Source organism: Orbicella faveolata, unplaced genomic scaffold, assembly GCF_042242905.1.
Source record: "Orbicella faveolata isolate gen_17 unplaced genomic scaffold, um_ofav_v1 contig_1, whole genome shotgun sequence".
In the NCBI taxonomy this organism is placed as follows: Eukaryota; Metazoa; Cnidaria; class Anthozoa; order Scleractinia; family Merulinidae; genus Orbicella; species Orbicella faveolata.
The window spans coordinates 39,028,888-39,052,951 of record NW_028301536.1 but is presented as its reverse complement, the minus strand read 5'-3'; the positions used below and the strand labels follow the sequence as shown (position 1 = coordinate 39,052,951).

The 24,064-nt window shown below is 36.8% G+C and overlaps 1 protein-coding gene across 2 annotated transcripts; it reads left to right on the top strand.

Annotated features, from left to right (window-relative positions):
• The first annotated feature begins 1,913 nt into the window (after window positions 1–1,913).
• On the top strand, window positions 1,914–22,677 carry LOC110057215 (endoplasmic reticulum aminopeptidase 1-like). 2 transcript variants are annotated; one of them, XM_089275844.1, is made up of 18 exons: window positions 1,914–2,725; window positions 6,383–6,536; window positions 7,352–7,477; window positions 9,237–9,357; window positions 11,968–12,122; window positions 13,249–13,497; window positions 13,989–14,138; window positions 14,290–14,456; window positions 14,665–14,750; window positions 15,554–15,684; window positions 16,171–16,226; window positions 16,400–16,568; window positions 17,132–17,211; window positions 17,966–18,088; window positions 18,554–18,721; window positions 19,128–19,268; window positions 19,454–19,535; window positions 20,044–22,677. In XM_089275844.1, exons 1-18 carry the CDS (start codon window positions 1,929–1,931, stop codon window positions 20,248–20,250), a joined length of 3,162 nt encoding a protein of 1,053 aa, XP_089131970.1. In that variant the 5' UTR covers window positions 1,914–1,928; the 3' UTR covers window positions 20,251–22,677. The 2 variants fall into 2 exon arrangements, with proteins under 2 accessions (XP_089131970.1, XP_089131967.1); XM_089275841.1 differs by lacking the exon at window positions 11,968–12,122 and adding an exon at window positions 10,000–10,154.
• Window positions 22,678–24,064: the final 1,387 nt, after the last annotated feature.

The window sequence follows — 24,064 nt, the reverse complement described above, 5'->3', positions numbered from 1 at the left end:
TTTTAAAAACGGCACGGTCGTCCTTAGACTACTACCAATATGGGAGTTGAAAATACATCATCACATTTTATACTTTTGCCACTTGTGTTATTCATCGACTTCAATGATATCGGCTAAAGCCTATATCAAAGTAACCAACGTGGTAGGCGCCTAGACACAGCGAAAGTTTGTCCGGATGTTGTGCGCCCACCTTTGTCTTTGTGATCTTTCATTTGATCAAAAAGGCTCTGTTTTCCATATATAAATGTGTAAACTCAGTTTAGATTTCCCAAGAATTTGATTGACTAATTGAATTGACAAGCACCATTAGAGTCTTGACGTCAGACAAGAAGTTGATTTTAAAGAGTGTCCAAGACGTTACCAAACACTTTAGTTTGCATGGTTGATAGGGTAACCCTTTGTTCAGGCGAATTCAGATTAACATAAATGATTAGCCTCTATGGAAACCGGTCACCTAAGCTTAAATTTAGTAATTAACAAGGTTGCTATTTAAATTACAGATATCTTCAACTAAGATTGAATGGGAGTATCTAATTTGTCTGGCAAAAACTCGACCAAGAGAGAACGGTTTTTGAAAAACATTAAGAAGACAACTTTGTCGTCAGGACTCTCTGATATTCACTGAAATAAAAAATGAAAACTATATTGGTGCGGGTCGGTCATAATGTTGAAGTTCTCTTTTATATCTCAATAATTGTATGAACATCCTCCTCTCAGCTACTATTGTGTTTGCTATTTACTGCCTGGCTTGATTAGCAAACGGGAGAGTTTTCAAAGTGCTTGGTCATTGCTGCCATAATGGTTGCTTGAAACATTTCTTTTAATACTTGATCGTGTGTAAACAAGAAAAATATTGGCTATAAGAAATATTTGGTCATGAGAATATTCCCTCAATTACGTGCCTGCTATTTCCAATTATGCCCTATTTGAGTTTGAGTCCAGAACATCTTCACTTTGTTGTTCATACACGATTTTATCAAAGTATAATTAATTAAAAGATCGGAGATCGACAAGATCGGAAAGTGCTGTAAGCGGAACCTACAGATTATTTAAGTTATAAATAATAAATTGTTTATTTTTGTTCACTCTAAATGACGCAAGCTGCTGGTTGAATTTTCAAATAATTTTTTTTCAGTAGACATTTGTCGCACTTTTGACTAATTTGCTAAAATATTAAAGCTTGAAAACACATCTTTTGTTCAAATGACTATATATACCAGACTAAAAACTGTAAAACTTACTATAGAACCGAAAGTTTTCGGCTTATTGCGATCATAGGGGTTTAACAAATACCAGGTCAATTTGAAATAAGCTTTCGAAAATAGAATGCCTCTTTGTCTCTATGGTTGCTAAACTTGGGAATTTTCTTATTTTACCAGATTAAAATAGCAGAATCATATGACCGATACAATATATCTGCAATACAAGCAACTTCCTCATACGAAATATTATCTTCAGTTGAGTTCTTTTTCCGCATAATCAGTTGTCAGTTCCCGTCATTCGAGAAGGCCAATCTGTGTAATTTACTGCGTGGGAGAGTTCCGAGCGAAGTCGACAACAAAAAGTGGAAATAAAATTTTTTCCATTCATATCGATAGAAAAACAACGCAGAGAATTTTATTCAAACCTTTCAGATTTGGCAGAACTCACTGCTGAGTAATATCATCCAAATGACGATAACAATTATCATATCTGCATCTGCCCGGCAGATATTCTCATCTATCGCCAATAATTTGACTTGCTATCAGTGGTTGATAAATTCTTTGAAAAACCATACTTAGTTTTAAGCCTACCCTTTAAAAATGGCACTATTTTGCCTCGCAAGATTTTTCTCTCTGCCGGGTTTGTAAGTTCTGAAAGTACTGTATTTGTTCAGTTTTCACGCGGGATCACGGATCACGTCACGCGCTAACAAGATACGGAGGCGGATGCAGCTGCGTGCGCCTGCTGTCAACTCATTTACCATTCAAATGCAAATATCATACCGGAATATGGAATCAGATCATCGGGAAGAATCTGACTCCTCAAGCGTGGAATTTGAAGACCACATCAATATTTCCCTTCTTCCCGACAAAAAACGTTACAGAAAGAACAGATTCGGAGGCCCAAACTTTGCACTTAAATTGAGGGAAATGTTTGGAGGGAAAACGACGATTTATGGCGTCGTAACGGCTTTGTTGTTGATTTCGGTGTTGCTCCTTCTTGTCTTGGCTCGGCCATCTTCTTCTCATGAAACTGTAAACAGTGACAGTAGGAAGATTTCTCGGCATGATTTTGGACAGGCGAGGGACGCTGCTTTAGCGAAAAAAGAAGTGAATGCTCAAGAGTCGAACTCATTACGACTACCGAGACACATATCACCGATCGAATATCTTGTGTATTTGCATCCTAATCTGACAACTTTTCAGGTCTCGGGGAAGGTTGACGTTCTTCTCTATTGTAATGAAGCGGCCAACAATATTACCCTCCATGTTGGAAATAACATTAGTTACTTCAACGTGGCGGTAGGAGAAGTTGCAGATTTGAACAACCCGGATAGCAACGTAGTTCCAATAGAAGTGACGGGTATTTCTCGACTACATGGTGAAATGCTATCTATCACCCTGGGTTCTGAGCTTCAAGGAGGCAAATTTTACTTTCTTATCATCGAGTTCAATTCCGAGTTAAGCAGGGGACTTTCTGGATTCTACTTGAGCAAATATACGACAAAATCAGGTGAAGAAAGGTAAGATTTTTCCTGCACTGTGTCATAACAATGTTTTATTTTCGACGAGGTCAATTTTTTTTTGAGAATAAGCTTATGTTCTCTCTACAATTTTATTTGCGGTATGATTTTGAGCGGGGTCTTTGTTCAGACTCAAGATAAGCACGGGAAATAATTTCTTTTTCATTTAATAAGTATTTGCTTGTTGTAAGTGTTTTTAAGGGGGCTTTTGCAGGACAGAAATTATTTTTTTGTGTTGTTTGCATAGAGAGAGGACTCGTGTAAATTTCTTGTTCCTACTTACCAGTTTATTTTTGCTCGCCGTTACAAAGTCTTGTGAAAGTACACCCTTGTTTTAAGGAATGGTGTGTATTTTGTGGAGTAGTTTTGGCATCTAATGTGTTGAGTTTTCGTTAGTGAATTACATTTTAATATTTGCTCTGTTGCTGGCAAGATTATAGCAAGTAATGGAAGTTGACAAAAGAAGAAATTTATCAACAAAATTTATGTATAAACCAATTATGAAAGCGCGCGTATGCAAATGATTGAGCTTAATTACTTCTACAGAATATCCAGAAGTCGCAATTAAACTTAACAAAATTACAGCAGTTTTTGAGGTTATATATGTTACATGAATACCAGAAACGGAGTGATCTTGGCGGAATTTAATCCGGACTAGGAGTATCTAATTTATGCAAATTATTTCATGGGCAAATAGAATGAATTTGATATGTAATATTATTGTATGGCTGTGTCTCACAAGGACTGGGAACTACCGAATTCACGAATTTGATTGGCTGAAATCGATATTGACCGCAGTCTAGATTTTCCCATCTAGACTGGCATCTAGACCGGCATCTAGACCGGTTTCATTTTGCATTGAAAAAGTAGCAAACCAAAATACAAAAATGTTCACTGTTTTCTTTTATTTTCTTCTCAATCATTTATGGAAGTGCCAAAAAGCCTGATGACAAAAAAAAAGTAAAGAGGACAAGCAAATTTTGACAGGTTTAAGTTCCGCTCATCTCCGTTTGCAAGCAAAATGTCAACAAACCAGTTACATTAAAGTGCCACTAACCCCCCAAATTTTTTTTCGCTAATATTAATTTCCTTTTTCTCCTGATTACCAATGTGAAAAAATTATCGTTGCAGCTATTTTCGTTAATTTTCTATGAATTTTTAAAGTTTGTAAATTTGCCCTTTTCCATGTTCACGACCGAGGAATAGTGGAGAATGGGACGAGTTGGCTTTGATGTCACTTCGGAAATAACAATATTTTGTTTTTGAGAAGAATGTATGCGAACATGCGATAGTGTGTGTCAAAATCGTTGTAGAATGCAAGGAAGATATGTTGTTGGAGGCTGTAGTAATACAGGATGCGTAGAATAGAGTATTCCTCTTCATTCAATACCTCTATCTTGATGAAACTCTACCAGAAACGAGAAAAAGACCAAAGAAGTGGGCTGATCTGTGCGAAGCTAAAACCGGGGAGCCATTGAGGATTTCTTCGTTCTTGGGTTCGCTGCTACTGTAAAAACCTAGAAATTTTCATGACCTGTATATTCTTCTCTATCTCTAGTGGGAAGCTTGAAGTTGTCAAGGTACCGCATAAGACATGAATTTGGGATAAGCTGGAAGCCATCTGACTATTTTGAGCGCAAACGATCCTCCGAGTCCCAGACGAAACTATAGGTGATGAAATTACATGCTAAATTAAATGCATCACGTTTTGAAATAGAGACTTGTCTAAACGAATAGTAAACGAAACCTACGTTCTACAACGACGCGAAGAAGATTGTTGAGGCTTTGAACTGGTGAACTAGCTATGTATTTGTGGATTTTAATAAAAACACACGCATGCCAGAGGTTGCCTGTAATCTGGCCATGTTTCTCAATGGCCATTCCGAATACAGAGTTGTTTTGCTCTTTGAGCTTCGTCTTTGAGGAACGAAATACATCTAAATTACAAACTTAGAATGGATCAAGCATTTATAAATATATGAGGAAAGTGAAACAAACCATTAAGATTCAATTCTATAGCTACCGACGGAGATTGTTCTGCTGAAAGAAGAATGCGCTTGTCAGTCAACTGAAACGCAAACTAATAAGTCGAGGACTCCCAGGTTATTAGCGTGTGTAAAATGGACATTTCATTCAAAATAACAGTGAAGTAGAAATGTATTGATTTAACTGAAAGTATTCTGAACCTCTTTTCAAGATCTTGTCGAAGGATTTTCCACGATTTCATTAGTACGGAATATGCAAATTTGCATAGCTTGTGGTCGTACACAGTAACTGAATATGCATATACTACGGTCAGTTGATAACAATGAAGCGAAAAGTTACCTCACCTTCGAATATTGTTTGCCGGCATCTCTGCTTATCTCTTATGTTAAAACTATTTTCAATCATTGATCTGGAGAAGTTGGCAGGAGTGGAGTACGACTACATCGCATTTTAACTTGTATTTCGGGGGAAATTAATATTTGAATGTAAAAGTATTTTGACACTCCGAAATTTGCACGTTCCGTAAAGTCAAATTACCAACTCTTCGTGTTGATTGACATCTTTATAACTCTTTAAGAGCTGTAAGCTAACTCTTCAGTCATTGTTTGTACCTTTATAAACCAAATGGACTGGCAAATTGTCGATCCCAACCTAAACATAATTATACAACGCGGCGATCACGACTGGCGACCGGCACTTCGAAATGGAAAAAAATATGTCCTTCGCAGCCGTCCAAATCGTAGCTAGACTCCGAATTGTAATGCTAGATGATATAGTTCTTTCACTTAAAGTTCTTGTCCAGTTTCAATAAAATATGAATCACAAATAACTGGGAAATGTTTTAAGTGCCCTTGAAGCTCAGTCAAAAGTCTCTTGAGTGTTTTAGACCGGTTCCTGAAGTGACGTCACTAGTAGCCTGACCCAGATCCCACTTTGCGCGGTCGTCAACATGGAAATTACGTGTTAAAACGCCTGTAGAAATGCACAGATTTTTTCAGTCGAGATAATTTTTTCGTTGAAGTAATCAGGGAAACTAGTAGATTTTATTAAAGGAAAAAAATTTGGGGGGGTTAGTGCCATATAATAAAGATCTTATTAACTGAGCTAAGTCGGTCTGTTCTCACGACCTCGGTCGAGATTCTCCCATACAGACCTCCTGCTCGGTTAATAAGAGCTAAGTAATTGGACTGAGTGGAGAACAATTCAGGGAGTAATCACGTGAGTAATTTCAAAATCAGATGAACATGAAGTGCGAGACCGATTTGAAATTACATGTATGAGCACGATAACTTCCTGAATTGTATGACACAAGGTCCAATTACTAAGTAATCGTACCTATAACAAATTTCAGAATTGAAAATGTCTTTTGAGAACTTCTTTTGAGCAAAAATGTCTGTAGCGCTTTTCATAAATTTGGAAAACTGTAGGAAACAGTTCGAAGGAAGCCATTAAAGCACATAATTGACATGCGAATGACGTGGGTATCCAATTACAGGTATCCAATTCAAACTGGATACCTGCAATTGAACACCCACGTGATCGCGTGCCGCTTACGTGACAAATAAGCACAGGGAGCCAATAACGATCGAGAATTCTGTTATACATGTAGTTACGATTAATTGCTTAATTAATTGGACACTAATTTCCTTGTTGTGTGGTTTGCTTTATTAGATATCTTGCTACCACTCATTTTGAACCAACTGATGCCAGAAATGCCTTTCCTTGTTTTGATGAACCTAACATGAAAGCAAAGTTCTCTATTGTCATAACACGAGAGAAACGGCATGTGGCATTGGCAAACATGCCAGTTCAGCACACTGAAGGGGTAAGAGTTGTTGCCATTTATCGTTTAGTCTCCCATGCACTCCACTGTACAATACTGGTGAAATGGGATTATGTGTATGAAAGCTACCCGTGGTCGCGGGTCTTCCAATACCAGCAATCAAGACGCGATCATCAGTCAGGCTATATGTCAGTGAACACTTTGTCGACACATACATGTAGGTTGTCACCGGGTTGATGGTTGGTCAATAGTTGGTCAACAGAATCTTATTTTTTCACAGACACACCATAAAGTGTTGATCGATACTATGCGTGATCACGTGTCCAGCATGTAGGTCAACACTTGGCTGACTTATCGATCGTTACCTTATCATCATCATCATCATCATCATTTATTTGCCATGTAAATAATAACAAAAGATATTGACAATACTCAAAAAGCAGCAAGGAGATCTCCAAAAGAAACTTAGGCTTATTACTAACAGTCAATGTATGGTTGGCTGTTAGTAATGTGTTGGTCATCTGTTGGTCATATATCCCCACGTATAGTACATTGTTCTCCATTATCTCCTCAAATGGTGTGCAACACACACAGCACAAGACATACTAAAATAAATGTACATAAATTTATGTAAATGGACCTTTGTCACTGTATTTTAGATTTTGATGAGGTCAAGTAATATAAAAAACGATTTTCATCACCTGGCCAACATCAAAATCTAAAAATGCCACGATAAAGTTACATGTAGGTCATTCTATAAAACTATGCTCTACATTATCAATGTCCAGTACACTGGAACCACATTGCTATGTGCTATTAATGATTGTTGATGTTTTGGTTGATTTCTTTTATCCTAGTGTGGTGATGCTTCTGAGCTTTGCACCGACCACTTTCAAAAAAGTGTTAACATGAGCACCTATCTTGTGGCATTTGTTGTCTGTGACTTTACAAACATATCAGATGTTACTTCACGTGGTGTTAAGGTAATTTTTAACACAGTACAGGTCTGATGAATTAAATACAAGTTTACCCTAAATTTAAGTGTCTTGTCTTGGATGACATCACCCTTGTCCTGAGGGACAAGATTCTAGTCTTTGGAAACTACATGTATGTTTTTTTTTGTAATGATTAGATATTACATGTACTCTTGCACTATAGCAACATTGCAGTTTTGGTGAGAACTTTTAGCTCACATTCTGTGTGCATTCTTCATTGTTACATATACATCATCAAGAAGCTATTAATTTAGCAATTGTTAATACCAGTTTGTCAACTAACCGTCATCATCGAACGGTTCTGGTGTTCTTTGAGTAAAACACTTCTGACAGTGATCTCAGATGATGAAACTTTAAATGGAGGGGAATCTCCCCATTGTAGGGTACAAACTACACTTTATAGGGACTGCAGAAATCTTTTACCAGGGCTCGAAATTAACTTTTTCGTTTGGGAGCCACGTGGCAACTAACAGAAAGATTTTGGCCGCCAGATCATAAATTTTGGTTGCCAACTTATTTTATATATAACTTACACAACAACACGATTTTATATGTTACTTCACATGCAAGAAAAGTCACAATTGAAGAGCGAAAACAATTAAAAACAACACGAGTAACACTTAATTATAAAGCTACTGTTGTTCTCAGGTGATATGTCTCTGGTCCGAAGGTGATGGTTGTCTCCATAGTCATTTTAAATGAAGCGAAGCATGAAACGTTTTAAGTCCGTGGTTTTCATTGTGAGACAAACATGGGACCTTGCGTATTTTCCCTTTGCTACTTCTTCAAAATGCCGTTCTTTATTTTCGACTCGCTTTCCTCGACGCCTTTTGCTGCAACAAACAACGCCATGATTGAATCTTCATTTCCGGCACGTAAAAACTTGCGTAATTCCTTCAACTGATTGGTATCTGCCACCATTTTCGCGGTCAATAAAACGCACATGGTGTTGAAGTGCGTCTGTGATCCCAGTTTTGGAAGAAACCGCTGAAACAATGGGGCGTGCCGTGAATGCAGTATCGACGTGTCGAAATACATTCAATTTTTTCTATTATCTTGTAATATTCGGGCATTATTTTACTGGGGACGGAAAGGTGAGTTGTATACTAGCTACCATATCCAATTGATTTCCTAATATAAAAATTTGAAAACAAAAGTTGTGTCGTGGTTTTCTTTAGTTATCGGACAAAACGCGAGTCGCCAGCTGGCGACCAGTTCTGCAAACTTAGTCGCCAGTGCTCAATTTTTGGTCGCATTGGTGACCAGTGAGTTGCAATTTATAGCCCTGTTTACCTGCAGTCATTGCAAAGATTATGATTGATCAATGTAATGGGAGCAGGGATGGCGTAGTGGCGAGAACGCTTGCATCCCAAGCATTTATCAATACATAAATTGACTTATGTATTTTTATTTTATTTTATTCTTTCTTGAAGATATTAGCTCAATAGAGCTACTCTGATAATTTGAGTTGAAATGAAGTGTATGTATGTATGTATGTATCCCACCAATGTGGTTCGGGTTTGATTCTGGCCCAGTTCGTTATGTGGGTTGAGTTTGTTGTTGGTTCTCTCCTTGCTCTGCTCGAGGGTTTTTCTCTGGGTTATCAGATTTTCCTCCCTCCACAAAAACCAACATCTCCATACAAATTCCAATTTGAGCAGGATAGAGGACCTGCATGAGGCTAAGGCTGATGTGGCTTTCTCTCTAATTATTGTATTTTTCTTCCTTTTTTCATGGCTGTTTTTAGGTCAGTGTTTGGGCACCTACTGAACAAATTGAGCAAGGACAGTTTGCTTTAGAGGTTGGGGTTAAGGTTCTATCATACTATGAAACAATCTTCAATGTTGACTATCCACTTCCAAAGCAAGGTATGTTCACAAATGTACAAAAGTATTGTTACTCTTAAAACCTAGAAGAGCATAGAGCCCCTTATTTTCTCTGTTACAGTAACAATCACTGGCACATATTTTGATAAACTAAAAACATTCCAATCTCATTTGTAGAGTGAACCTAACTAAAACAGGGTTTCCACTCTCAGTTGTCTGAGCCAATTTGAGTACATTATAACCATTTATTTTACTTCTGTATACCCACTATCATTAAAATATCCCTTTTATACACTTAACATTTCTCTAATTATGGTTATTCTCTTTTACAAAACTGACTGTCATGTACAGAATAGCAAATTCCTTCTCTATCAGTACTTTTGTCATGTACTGTGCAATGAATATTGTGGTTAATTTAATTTATTGCTATCGACATTACACAATAAGTACTAAATGGCCCATGAGATAAAGAACAGCCATTTTACACATATTCAGCTTAATGCTGTAGATTTGAGAAATTAGCCATCTGGAGTGTATTTATCAATAAATTCTCTAATTTTTCATAATTGGTCAATGTACATGTACGTCAGTAAGGAGTGACAAATAAGGGTTGGGGCTGAAAGAGAAAGGCATGTTTTTTTTGCCAATAATGTTACTGTTATCTAATGGCTTCGTGTATAATAGATCTTATAGCCATCCCTGACTTTGCTGCCGGAGCTATGGAAAACTGGGGTTTGATCACCTATCGTTTGACCTCTTTGTTGTATGACGAGAACAAATCCTCTGACTCTAACAAGCAGTGGGTTGCTGTGGTTGTTGCCCACGAGCTTGCTCATCAGGTTTGTTTATCAGATATGTGACTTGTACAATGTTAAGTCAGTTATTTTCTGGGAAATTATCTGTTCTACTTTCTTGCCTCTGGTGCTGGCTTTTTCAATCTTCTGTACCATACATGTACATGTGCATAATTTTATTACAATGTTGTGGGTTAGATTTGTTTTATTTTGTTTTGGATTTTTATTTAATTAATTGTTTTTACTTTAAGTAGTTGTTTGGCATTTGTTTTATGCCAGCAGAATGTTTTCTTTTTGTGTGTATACTGTGTGAATTGATTTTTGTTCATTGTGTCATGTCCGCAGTAACTGCTGTCCAACTACATAAAGCTTATAACCACTGTTGACTATTTGTTTGTTGCTCAAAGCATTATTATGAAATTGTATTACATTTATTTTGTCTTTTCCTTCACATCCTTTTACTTTAAACGTAAACTTTTTTGCACAAGATTAAATTTCCTTTTTATAAATTTGAATACACGGTAAATTTTAACCTAAAATACTAATAATAAACTTTCAATAATAATTTAACTATTCTGAATTTGTTGTTGAATGCATTTTAAAAACTGATAATTTTGATATAAATTTATTTGACACTGACACGACAATTATGTTTCCACTATTAAAACTAATAATTAAATAATAATATGACTAAACTATATTTTTTAGATCTGAGCATTTGCGACTAATTTTTTATTTGTTTTAAAACAAAGAAGCAAGACACTGATTTCATAATTATGCAAGTTCGACTGTGATGGGAATACAATAGCAGTGATAACTTATTATGTCTTCCCAGGCTTATAAAAGATAGAATTATAGTTGCCAGTCAGTTAGAATGCTGATCAAGTGTTAAATTAAAATTGTTTTTTATTATTAATTTTAAAAGCTAGCACTAAACTACAAGAAAGTTTTATTTTATTTAATAACACTTGAAAAACAGGTACATGTAGAAAACCTGAAAATAAACTTGAATAACAGTTACATTCAGGAATTCAGTAAAATTAATGGTGATCAAGCCCTAGTAATAATGTAACGAGGAAATAAAGATGTTGTTAGCAGATGACGTTTTCTGTCGGGATCAGCCCTAGTGACTATCAAACTTGTGTAAATAAATAATACCATTAACTTAAGTTTAAGCAACAATGTTAAAATATCACTGGCTTATGCCATTAATGTTGAAAATCAACCTCTTAAGTACTAACTGAGCATAAGGGCTGTATTGAGGAATATTGGCCTAAAGTCTGTCCCAGACTGAGTGCAACGAGTTCCATATGTACTGAAACAACAGAGAGCCGATATTCCCCAGTAGGGCTTGATCAAGCTAGGTTAGTAAGTAGTTTATTATATGGCACTTTTATTTGGATTAATGTCAGCTTTGGAAAAAAATTCAAGGTTTATGACTGTTTTCATGGAAACAGTCTGTGTGGCAAAATCTTGACAAGAAAGAACCAATTGGAAATGTTGGTTTACGACTACCTTGCCATATAGTTAACATACATCTGTATTAATATTGTGTCAAAGGTGAGTGAAGGTATAAATTTCTAAAATAATCACACTGAAGTAGAAACATTGTCCACATTTAGTGTGTACACTTTGTGTGAACATGGTGAATTAATGTCAGAATAGTCCCTTAATGAATCTCTTTTACATGTAATATCTTAATTATAGTAAATCAAATGTCTTATTAATAAATAAATCAAATTTGTCTGATAAATGTACGTGAGATTACAATAAAAAAACTGATAATAAAAACTGATACTAATAAATTTAATGATTGTAGTCTAAACTTTTGACCTTACTGTGATGATATTGTATGCAGACTTCATTGCTGTTCCCGACTTTCCAACTGGAGCAATGGAAAACTGGGGTCTAATTACATTCCGTTTGACCTCAATCCTGTATGACCCCAGCAAGTCATCACACAGCAACAAACAATGGGTCGCAGTGGTTGTGGCTCATGAGTTGGCACACCAGGTTATATCATTCTCTAAAAAATGTTGTGCAACTTGACTACTAATTGTGGTCACATTTTTACTTGCTGAATTGTTTGACTTTTTTTGAGTAATGCCTTTTAACATGTACATTACTTTAAAATATGTGCTGTTTGTACCTGGCTTAACATAACAGTTTGTGAAAGAAATATGATTAGAAAAGGTATAACGTTTTGGTGACATTGTGTTGCCATTATCAAAGTTACAAAATAACATGTCAATTTCCACTGTTAACACAATCAAGATACTGAACATTGGTTGTGAACAACAAGAACTACATTTTAGCCGCTGAGAGAATCCTGAGATCTTGTAATATTTTTCGAGTCTCTGTAGTCCTCAGTGATGGCAAAGAAAACCTCCTCACTGAGTTAAACTATTCTTGAAGATCAATAATTATTAATCAATAAAACCTTGAATAAGTTATAAGCCTAAACAATATATTGTTACTTATAACTTTCAAGTTGGTATGAAACCGCTGTATACATTTGCAATACAGCAGCGTTTTTCTTATGATTTTGTAACTATGTGGTGGAATTACATAGTTTAAGTATATCAATGAAAAAAGATTTAAATGTAGAAAATGCTGATGTCAGCTAATTAGACAAAACGTTCAGCATAGCTGTAGTCAGCTAAGGCATTGAATTTTGGTTGTTTTCTTCTGAGGAGCATTTTGTAAGGCAGGCCTTGTAGCTAAGCTTTTCTTGACATTCTTTTAAGGTGTTAATTGTTGATTTAGATATGCTGTTTCTATATTGTACTTTTTGTGAAGGTGTCAGAGATGTTTGCCAGCAATAAAGATAATTGTGCACTCAATGTCACTGAAATGTCATACTTTTAGGAGAAGTCATGTTTCCTTTGAAATGTAAAACAGCAGCGGCAAAAATTAAATTATAAGTTTTTGTGTTAATAAAATTTGGAACAGTTAAATTACTATAAATAGTAGATGTGACTTTATTATTTGTTTGTTAAGATATATGTGGTGCATACAGTGTAAATTTTTGTCGAGTCAAGTATTTTTGTTGTAATTGCTACAATTGTGCTTGTTTATTGATAAAGTATACATGTATATCACTCTCTTGGTGATATTATAAATGTTTTTCAATTTACAGTGGTTTGGTAACTTAGTTACAATGGAGTGGTGGAATGATCTTTGGCTAAATGAAGGATTTGCCAGCTTTATGGAAAATGTTGGAGTAGACCATATCCACCCTGAATGGAAAATGATGGATCAGTTCTTTCTTGACAAATTCCAAGTTTCAACTGCTTTGGACCAACTCACTAACTCTCACCCCATCATGGCTGAAGTGAAGGACCCTGCACAGATTAATTCTTTATTTGATTCAATTTCTTATGACAAGGTGAGTGAAAATCCACAGTCACATGGTTGTTGAAATTACTGATTTACATGTACCGTGCAGCTGTGCAAGTCAGAAAAGTGTGATCCCCAGAATAACTTGCAGAATGTTATTTTGTTGTGAGGGAGAGCTAATCAAATGATAGATGAAAATGTACAAACTCTAAATTAAGAAAACTACATGTATCTGGCTTTGGTTTGACCTGCCAGCTGATGTTTTATATTTATAACTGAAATATCATTTCAGTGTTCATATTTGTGGATAGCTCTCTGTAGCTTTTACGGTGCAAATTCCAAGAAAAAAGTTTTTGCTGTACTTTCAATTGGTTTCTCATCGCTAGCAAGAGAGAAATATGAAAAAAAACAGGTACATTCAGTGTACATTTTTGCTGCATGAATGTGACTCCTTTAAATTCGAACAATTTACGTGTCTATATTGTGTTGATATTCATGTTGAGTTCTCAGTGTATTTTGTGGACGACCTTTCATCTATAGGGTGCAGCCATTATCAGGATGTTGGAGGATGTTCTTGGAAGAGATGTTTTTTTCCAGGGATTGCAACATTACCTTCAGACGTACAAGTTTAGTAATGCAGAGACAAATGATCTCTGGCGATGCCTTACAGAACAAATACAAAGTGGACAGGTGAATTTAAATGAACAATGATAAGTTGATTTATTGTGTCCCTTGCTACTCTGCAATACCAGCTCATAGTGCCTTAAGGCAACTATTTGAGGTAAATTCAACTGTATTACAAATATTTTTTGTCTAACAAAATGCACTTTGGCTTTGACAGCATGGTGGGAGTGGACTTGATGTCACAGAAATGATGACGACATGGACAAGTCAAATGGGCTTCCCTGTGATGACAGTTAAGAAAGATGGCAATGACCCAAAGATAGTTCATGTAACACAGAAACACTTTCTTGTTCACGGTGACATGCAGTCCCCTTCAGTTGATGAGTAAGTCTGCTGTACAGTGTCCTATTTGTTGCACCTGTTTAACATTGCACCAGGTGAACTGGCGTAATCTATGACTATTATAATGCAAATGGTAGGAACAACAGATTAACCTGAAACATTGTAGGTAATCAAATACAATAGTTAATATGGCTCAACTTAAATTTCGTTCCAAATTTTACTGGCTGACGTGGTTTGTCTATTTCTGCAGATTGCTTTGGGTAGTTCCCTTAACGTATGTGACTGAGGTTTCAGAGCAGAGACATGCTGTACTAATAAAACACCGATCTGAACAGAGTAAGAACTTGGACTTATTTTATTTAATTCTATTAATTATTTCCTGATGGATTTGCACACAAAATGATAAAACACAACACGTACAGTAACTAACAGTAATTTAAGTTACAGGTACAAAAGTGGCAAAAGGAACCCTAAACTATAATTAAAAGCTTATGCAAATTAGGCCTGATTGTATCTTTATCTTATTTGATTGACATTGCTTGAAGTATTAGTTAGATGTAATTAAAAAATAAAATAATATTATTGAGTATTATAAATAAGCCAAAATTGATCTTTACGTGTACTTGTAGTTTCCAAAGATTGATATAAAAGTTTAAGCAAGTGATAAAATTACTGCATAGTAAATTTTGGGCCCTTTTACTCATTCTTTCCCAGAATAACCTGTGACTCCCAAAAACAACTTCCAGTAGTCATGTAGTCACAAGAAAATAATAATGTAGACCGTTATTTTATCTTTTGTAATAATTATGTACTTAATAGGTTTTTTACTTTAAATTAATCAATTAAAAAAAATCATCAATGTTCTTTCATGTATTTGCCGCTATAGAAGTTGCATAGAATGAAATCTTGTGGATGTCGTTCTAATAATTCTTAAGATTCTTCATGGATGCCGAGAAACTGGTATTTGATTTTAAGTTCTTTGGGAGACTCTTCCATACAATGCTCGCCCAATAGGTAATAGAATTATGAAGAGCTTTAGATTTGAGGCTGCGAGCAAACACAAATTTGAAATTTCATGTCAGTACATGCTTGCCCACTATAACTGAATTTTTATACTAATACACTTTCCTCTTTGGTAGTTCGTTTACCTCATGCAATTAGTGGTAATTCATGGATCAAAATGAATGCTGGACAAAGTGGATTCTACCGCGTGAACTATGAGAGTGAAAACTGGAACAAACTAATTCATCAGCTGAACACACATCATCAGGTAAACTCGATAAACTGGAATGAGCCAGTGTACGTAATATTCTCCTTAACTGTGCTATTGGAAAGTACTATTTAAAACTTGTAGAGTACCTATTCGAAACGCTTTTCAGTTTTATCGTAATCAGGTTACTTACAGTAGCTATTTATCTTTTTATTTATTTATTCCATTGGCTTTTTATTCATATATTTACATGTATTTCATATTTTTCCCTCAGGGGTCTGTTTATTTAATGTGCTTAGGTCGGTGTTGAAACCTCTTAGATAAGCTGTTGAGGTTATGGGGCAAAATTTGATTAAAAAAATGAATATTTTAAAACAAGTAGAACAGTTACTGCAATTTTAGGGTTCTTTGAGTTTTTTGTGACATAGCATTTCCAGTTTAGCGTTACAGTCTTCTCTTTAGGAAGTATCTGCCATATATCTGCCGATAATTTTCCCAGAGTGTTGTGATACAAACTGATCAATGAATAATTCTGATTGTATTCAGAGACTGAGTGGTGCAGATCGTGCAGGTTTGCTTGATGATGCTTTCAATCTTGCTCGGTGAGTGGCAGTTTGTCAACATCAGCACATTCTTTTAATTTGACTTGCGAGGCAACTTCACCTCAATTCATTGGCAGGCTTGCTTCGTATTGTTTCCCTTTAATTATGGAAACCTAAAGGAACAGTGCATTTAATCTGACTACACTGTGATATTTGATGTAACGTCTTTTTAGGAGCGGCATGTTGTCAGATGAAGTGGCCCTGAGTCTCACGCCATATCTTAAACAAGAAAGAGAATACGTTCCATGGATATCGGCGCTTAACAACATGGCTTATTTTGCTACTCAGTTTTCCACTTACGACACTCTGAATGGATCAACAGAATATTATCCCAAATATAAGGTAAGATAAAGTTGATCCACCATGGTCATTCAAAGCATTCACCATAACGATTTCAAAGTAAACTTTACGTAGACGGAAAAGTTGAATTTTAAGTAGATGGATAAATTGAAATTTACGTAATATATCAAACACGAGAGACAGCTTTTCATAGGGATATCCAAACACCGAGAAGAGAGTTAAACATACAACGCGCAGTGGAGTAAGGTAACTAAGGATCAAACGGAGAAATAACATCGTCAAAATCTATGCTAATTAAGACCGGCTATCCAAACCTCCATTGTTATGGGGTTTGAGAAGAAGATGGAAAAACTGAATTCTATGACGATGGAAAAATTGAATTCTACGCAGATGGAAAAATGGAATTTTACGTACATGTACTACAGTAGTTGGAAAAATTGAATTTTACGTCGATGGAAAAATTGTGAGCGGACCTAAAATGATCCAAAAGCTTGGAAACAAATTACAAGTGATACAAAAAACGACTCTGCAAATACTATTCTCTAATTCCCTTCTTGACCTTGTATTTTTCATTTGTTCGTTTCTTTGTATTCGTTTCTTTCCAGAGATACATCTTACATCTTGTCAAAGACGTAGCTAATGAGTTGGGCTGGGTAGAAGCCGTTACTGACCCACATTTGAAGAGGTGATTGTTTTTTTGTCATGTAAACACGTAGTTGTAATTGGGTTCAAGGATTTTGACTTATCATCAGACCATCAAGACCATCAAGAGCACTATGTTGGGGTATTGATCATACTTAGCTTCTCTCATAAGGAACGCATCGGATTGAACTGAGGATCCTTTTTCAAAGGTGCCGCCAGGAGCAACTGATGATGGCAGTCTGCTACGTCATGTAAACACGTAGTTGTAATTAGGTTCAAGGATTTTGACTTATAATCAGACCATCAAGACCATCAAGAGCACTATGTTGGGGCAGTGATCATTCTTAGCTTCTCTCATAAGGAACGCATCGGATTGAACTGAAGATCCTTTTTCAAAGGTGCCGCCAGGAGCAACTGATGATGGCAGTCTGCTACGTCAGCAAACGATAGGGCCATCTTTGTTGGCCACCTTTTTTGGCCTACTTCTTTGGCCAACGTTTTTGGCAAATTTCTTTGGCCAACTTCTTCTTCTCTTTAGGCTTTGGGTCTAAAGAGTGTGTTGTCTGAAGTGCTACTTGTTTTACATTTTTTTCATTCTTGACTTGCACATCTAAGACTCATTGGTTAAGACAAAACAAGCTAATGGTCACAAGTTAACCAGTCCCGTTCCATGGCAAAACTCAAAAACGTGTGTTGCAGATGTCCATGGCAGAAGTTTTGTGTAAAGATTACAACAAGAATTTTCTCCGTGTTGAGAAGATTCATTGTACATGACTTTGTTTGCGCTACTCTTGTAGATATCTTCGCGGAACTGTGTTGCATTTGGCCACCGAATATGAAGATGTTCTTCCTCGGGAGGAGCGAACAAACACACCTTTAGCTTTGGATTTGTTTGATGGCTGGCTTGGTCACGGAGCATCGTGAGTATTCTCGCCTCCTATTTGTTCACCGTAGAAACAAGCTTTTTTTCAGCCCGTTTAAATCAGTATTCTGTCCAGTTGATCGCAAGTTTTTTCCCACTAGCAATTACCAAACATTCTGCACTTCAGTAATAGAAAGCAGTCAATGAGTGTAATGAGAATCAAACGAGGAAAGAGAACATTCAACTTCGGAGAATTCGTATTGGGTGTGCAGATTGCTAGCATGTTCTTAATTGCGTTAGAGACTTTTTGTTGGAAAACTGATTTGCTGTGCGAGCGAAAACATAATATCACTAAGTTTACTGTCAGTCTGCTTTCAAGTACTAACAGCTGATGTGTTGTGAGCTAGCCCTTCTAATAAAGAACTGAAAAGACATGACACCCCCATCAAGTGATTATGTCATCATTTCATCGCAAATTGATAATCTCTTAACGTCTTAGAAGATATATGTTTTTTAATTCCAGGATCACACCCAACTTACGAAACATAGTTTACTCCACGGGGGTTAAGTATGCAGATGAAGCAACTTGGGACGAAGTTTTCGGAAAATTCGAATCTGAGGCTGTTCCGTCGGAAAAAAGGAAATTAATGTACGCACTCACAAACAGCCGCAACAAAGAAATTTTAAGCAGGTAAAAAGAAACGTTTGTTCTACTTTTCGATAAGAATGGTTTAATACAGTTAACAACATGACACAAAAGTTGGGATGTTTAAGTTTAATTTGCAGCTTGATTCAAACTATATTCCAGTCATTCTGGAAGATGGGGGCAGTGTGGCCCAGTGGTTAGGGCGCCTGACCGACCATAAGCTGGGGTTGTTTCACGGTGATCCCGTCTTCAACTCTTCGGCCTCCTGCCAGTCTAGATTTTTAGCCATGTTATGCTCATTTACATTATTTGTTTTAGTGTTTGTTTCCTTTGGCCGAGAAATGTTCACTGAAGGAGTGGTCAATTAGGACATTTATTCATTATTATTTTTTTAACATGATCAGCAAATTCATTAACCGCTTTTTTTTTCATTCCTCTTTAATTCTGTTAGGCTGCTTACATATTCGCTGAAAAAAACCAAGATTCGCTCTCAGGACACGGTAGCTGTCATTAATTCCGTAGCTCATAATCCAGAGGGGCGCCTATTAGCGTGGAAGTTTGTGCAAGATAACTATGAAAAGCTGTATCACAGGTATCCATATTCTGTTATCAATATTCTTTATTTTGTGTTGTGTCAGAAGTGTCTCTTGTAAGATCCTCGGTATGGGGTTAGGTGTGGAATGCGCGCGTGTTTTCTTAGTTTGGGGTCGGGTGCGGAATGCGCGCGTGGCGAGGAAGGTATGTTAACAAACTTCAATTGCGTTTTTTTTCCTGTAGATATGGTACGGGCTCGTTTGATTTTAGTCGCTTGATCAAGGCCACCACCGCTCATTTCAACACAGAGGAAATGAAAACCCAAGTTAGTATTGAGTTTTGACTTACAAAGTTACCTAACTAGCTGGGAAAATTTGGTTGCTATTGGGCAATCGAAAACCATTTCTTGAAGAAATTTGTATCGCGATCGAAGCTCTCACTCCTTTTCCTAAGTCATTTCGCTTCGAAGCTACCCAACTTGGAAGGGATGTTTTTCTGAATAGACGAAATTTCATTTATTAACCAGCGTCCATGTTTGCTTGCCAGCATAGCACATGTGACTAAGCTTGGCAAGCGTACCTTAATGATACTGTGATCACCTCTTGTGAGATTATTATAGCGGAATAATTTGAGTGTCCAGAATGCTTGGTTATTATACTCAGCTCTGGAATTTACAAGCGATATCGATGATAAAGAGCGTACATCGTCCCTACTCTCTAAGCCCATGAGTAGCTACTATTTTATGGTCCCTTGCATCAGCGCTGACCAGCAAGGTGGAACCGTGGGCTTAACTGTAGTCGACTGACATACGTTGATTTATTTTGATTTTTTAGGTGAAGAAATTTTTTGAGAGTAAACCTGTTGGATCTGGCAAACTGGCTGTAAAACAAAGCCTTGAAAGTATAGACGCCAATATAAAATGGATTCGTGACCATAGCGCTACAGTCGTTAGTTGGCTTGATAGTTTCCCGTCAGTCACAGCAAGAAGGCACTTTCAGGCAACATATTATGACGAGATCTACAAATATGGCCGTCCTTAATTCCATTACGTATTTTAATTTCATGCCACTCAGGACTGCAGTGATACAGTGACTCTTGACGAAAGTTTGGCTTGTTTTCTGAATTATGTTGATTTATGAACTTCACATGAAGTGGCTTGGAAAGAGACGTTGAACTTTTGAAAGTGCACACTTGAACAAAAAGGTTGGAAAAGCGTAAGTGTGAGAGAAAATAACGGAAACATTTCATACTTTTATTGGCCTTTCATTGAAAAGAGAAGAAATAGACTCAGTTAAACTCGTTGTGGGTATTTCATAAACCAAGACAGTGTTCAATTGACAATGTTGTAGTGTCCGTGTTTCACTGCAGTGAAATGAATCCCTTGGTAATACGTTTATATTAAACGCATTATTATGGGAATGAACCTTTGTGAAAGGCAAGGTCACACACTGCAGGCTCTTAGGGACGGACCAATATTTTTTTTAAATAGAGGGGGGGCGGGGGGGGGGGGGGTTGGGCAATTTCTTTAAAAAAAAATCCTGCACAGCTAAAACCGCTGGAAAAAAACATCGTGCAAGGAGAGCTATAGAGAAAAGACAAAACAAAACAAAAAACACGAGCAAATGCTTTCAACTATACGGTCCTATTTTTGATGTTAAAAAGTTCTTGCACAAGATATTGCCCACCAAACAAATCATGCACAACCTTAAGGCGAGAAAAAAATTTCATGCTCCAGAAAATTGTCTACCTGTCCCCTCCAAAATACAATGGTCCGTCCCTTATGTTGCGATATCTGAGAGAAGGCTCGTGGTTCGCATGAGTTATGAGAATGTGGAAAACATGGGTTGTTTTTGTTGCATGAAATTAAAATACGTAACATTCCTGGTCAAGTTAAATTGTCTTATATCCAGGATATATATGTATTCATTCAGTGAAATAATGATTACAATGTGAATTTTTGCGTTCAACTCCTAAAAATATAATATATTTGGTCTTCAAACCTTTAAAATCTAATTTGGAAACTCGGGCTGGGTAATTTACAAGGTATGATTATTTTTTTCCCGTCAGACATGCCAAACTATTGCTTAACATTTTAAATTGGTAAACGTGAAAATGAATTATTTGTATTTTTTGTAATGGGAATGGTGGACTCCAAAAAAACGTATTTTTTCTTAATTTTATTCCTTTAGATATTGGGTGTAAGGGCAGTAAGGGTTAGCGCGAACATTATTTGACATCACATAAGAGACACACCTTTATGATTTGAGCGACGGTAGAGTGAGTGTCTCAAGCTAAACATTAGAGAAAAGAAATGAATAAACAAACAAACGGTCACAAAATCGAAATTGGCCAGACTTTGGGTTTTGCATTTCGTTGGCTTGATAGGCCTCAGTGTTGCCGAACGGTTCACATTGCAGCAACACTTCTCACTCTAAATCAATACGCTTTTCCATCAATACCCAATTACAAACGATTTCTTTCTAAGCTGAATGCATGAGTACGTGTGGACGGGATTTATTATTTCATATCAGGATCTGATTCCTCCACATTCTAGTTACATGTGGAGTGTTTTAATGACTGGAGATAACCGGAGACAATGGTTGTGCTTTTAGAATGAAATGTTGGTCTTGCTTTATTAAGGATGATTGAAGGCCCAACGAGTGTCTCGGCAATCTTGTTCTGTAGTGGCATCACAGGTATTACAAAGGAGGGTTCTTTTTGCAGTATTTGTAATATTTTTGTTTCGTTTGGAACGGATCGGAAAAGAAAGAATTGAATAATTTTGCACCACTAGCATTTGAATAGACATGGTCTGTACCACATGCTGAGGACTTATATTTCGAGTGTCGTGACTGAAACATGTCTGTATATACCAAAGGGGTTACGCCGTCACACAATTCAAAGCTAAGCTTTTACAAATTATTTTTGTGCTGAAGTAACACCGTCTTCTCTTATTTCCTACGTTCATTCTGAATGCTTTTTAGGAAGAGGAGTTTTATTTCATGTCACATTTTCTGGTTCAAAAAGGTGCCTGATAAAGGACATTTAATTGTTGGTGTACAGTATTGGATTTCTCGACATTTATTTTGAAATAATTCTTTTAGAGCTTGTAATAAAGGGTGCGTTTCTTTGGCATGGTCCGGATTAGAATTAATCAACCAACATCACTCAGATCATGGTGCTTCAAAGGAGCCGATAAATTCACTCTGGGTAAACTGGTTCCATTGATGCACCATGATTCGAGTGATCCTGATCATCCCAAGGAAACGTACTGTAATCTGCATGCGCGATAATCACTCAATGAAAAGTGTTCTTAAGTCCTTTTGCTGGGTATCCTTTGGTGTAACCATAGTGCCTGGGGTATGACTGTAATAGCAACATTATGTTTGTACTAGTAGTATTTTGTTGTAAAGGTAATCTTCAGTTGACCTGGTTGCATAACACTAGAAATAAATGGCTGCACTGAAGTGTGTTCTTCTGTTTCTTGTTCTAATGTTCAACTCTCCATTTTACCCTTGAATTTCGCTCACCGATCGCTCGAAAAGCATGAAAAATGTTAGCAGACTCGGGACAGACTTGGGACAGACTCGGGACGAACTCGGGACAGACTCAGAACAGACTCGGGACAGACTCGGGACAGACTCAGGACTCCGGTTAGGCAAATATTGACATAGGATTCACTACAAACAGACATTTCCAAATATGGTCACCATTCTTTCAACGTGACAGAGGAGCAGAACCTTCGATAGATACTGTCCCGAAGTTGTACGGTACACAAAAGACTCTCGATGTTGTGAACAATTTCCGGGTTTCATGACAAAACGAAACGAAAATAATACAAAATAGTTTCTCTCTCGATCCTCGTGTTGTTTGCGTTGTGTTCGGGTCTCTCACAATACTTGTCTCTTGTTACAATTTCACTTGTAAATCATCTTTAATCATCTAAGCACTAAATATGACATCCGGTTGTAACGCTACGCAGTCACGACAGTTCCGGTCAATACGAGCAGATGAGTATGCTTTTCCAAAAGATTAGGGATGCATCAAGATGGCCTCGAAAGCTTGTCACGTGAACGAGAATTCGAACAGCGATTGGTTCATGGTTTGCCTTGGGTGACGTCATTGAATTGAGCACGATCCCGGACTCAACGGCGATTAGCAAGTTTGCTTGGTGTATTTGTACAGGTAATCGTATGAATGCGAGTGCAATGCAGGATTTACCCTACGAGTGATATTTGAAAATTTTCCCAAAATTGCATGAGTCTTTAGGCTCTTGCAATTTAAAAGAATTTTCAAATATCACTCGTAGTGTAAACACTGAATTGCACTCAAATTCATACAATTACCTATACAAATAGAGATAGGTGCATGAATATAGATCTTGACATAAATATATGAATGCAAGTGTATAACCGTCAATCTTGTAATTAAGTGTAGAAACGCCAATGCCGTGTTCACACTGCGATTTTCTGAAATCGTTTTTATTAACAACGGATTTTGGAACGTCTGTTATGTAAGAGATAATAAACAATTATTGGATGAGGTCTTTGTGATCTCTAGAATAATCAAGGTCGAGGAAGGGGTTATCAGCCGAAGCCTAAGGCTGAGGCTGAAAACCGTTACCGAGGCCTCGATTATTCTGGATATCACAAAAACCGAATCTAATAATTGTTTCATTATACAATGAACGAAAAAAAAAAAATGGAAGTCATGTTTTTGCTTCTTCACTGTCCGCAATCAATGCAAAGCGTACGAACTTGACATGATTACCCTTAGAAATCATGCGCCGCGGTCATGCAAGACATAATTACCCGTGACCTTGAGTGTCCTTGACATGATTATTGTATGATGTCA

Coding starts and splice junctions, on each gene's coding strand:
- LOC110057215 (XM_089275844.1), top strand. CDS start 1,929: ATGCAGCTGCGTGCGCCTGCTGTCAACTCATTTACCATTCAAATGCAA. Junction 14,751..15,553: donor AAAACACCGATCTGAACAGA/GTAAGAACTTGG, acceptor CCTCTTTGGTAG/TTCGTTTACCTCATGCAATT. Junction 19,536..20,043: donor CAGAGGAAATGAAAACCCAA/GTTAGTATTGAG, acceptor TTGATTTTTTAG/GTGAAGAAATTTTTTGAGAG.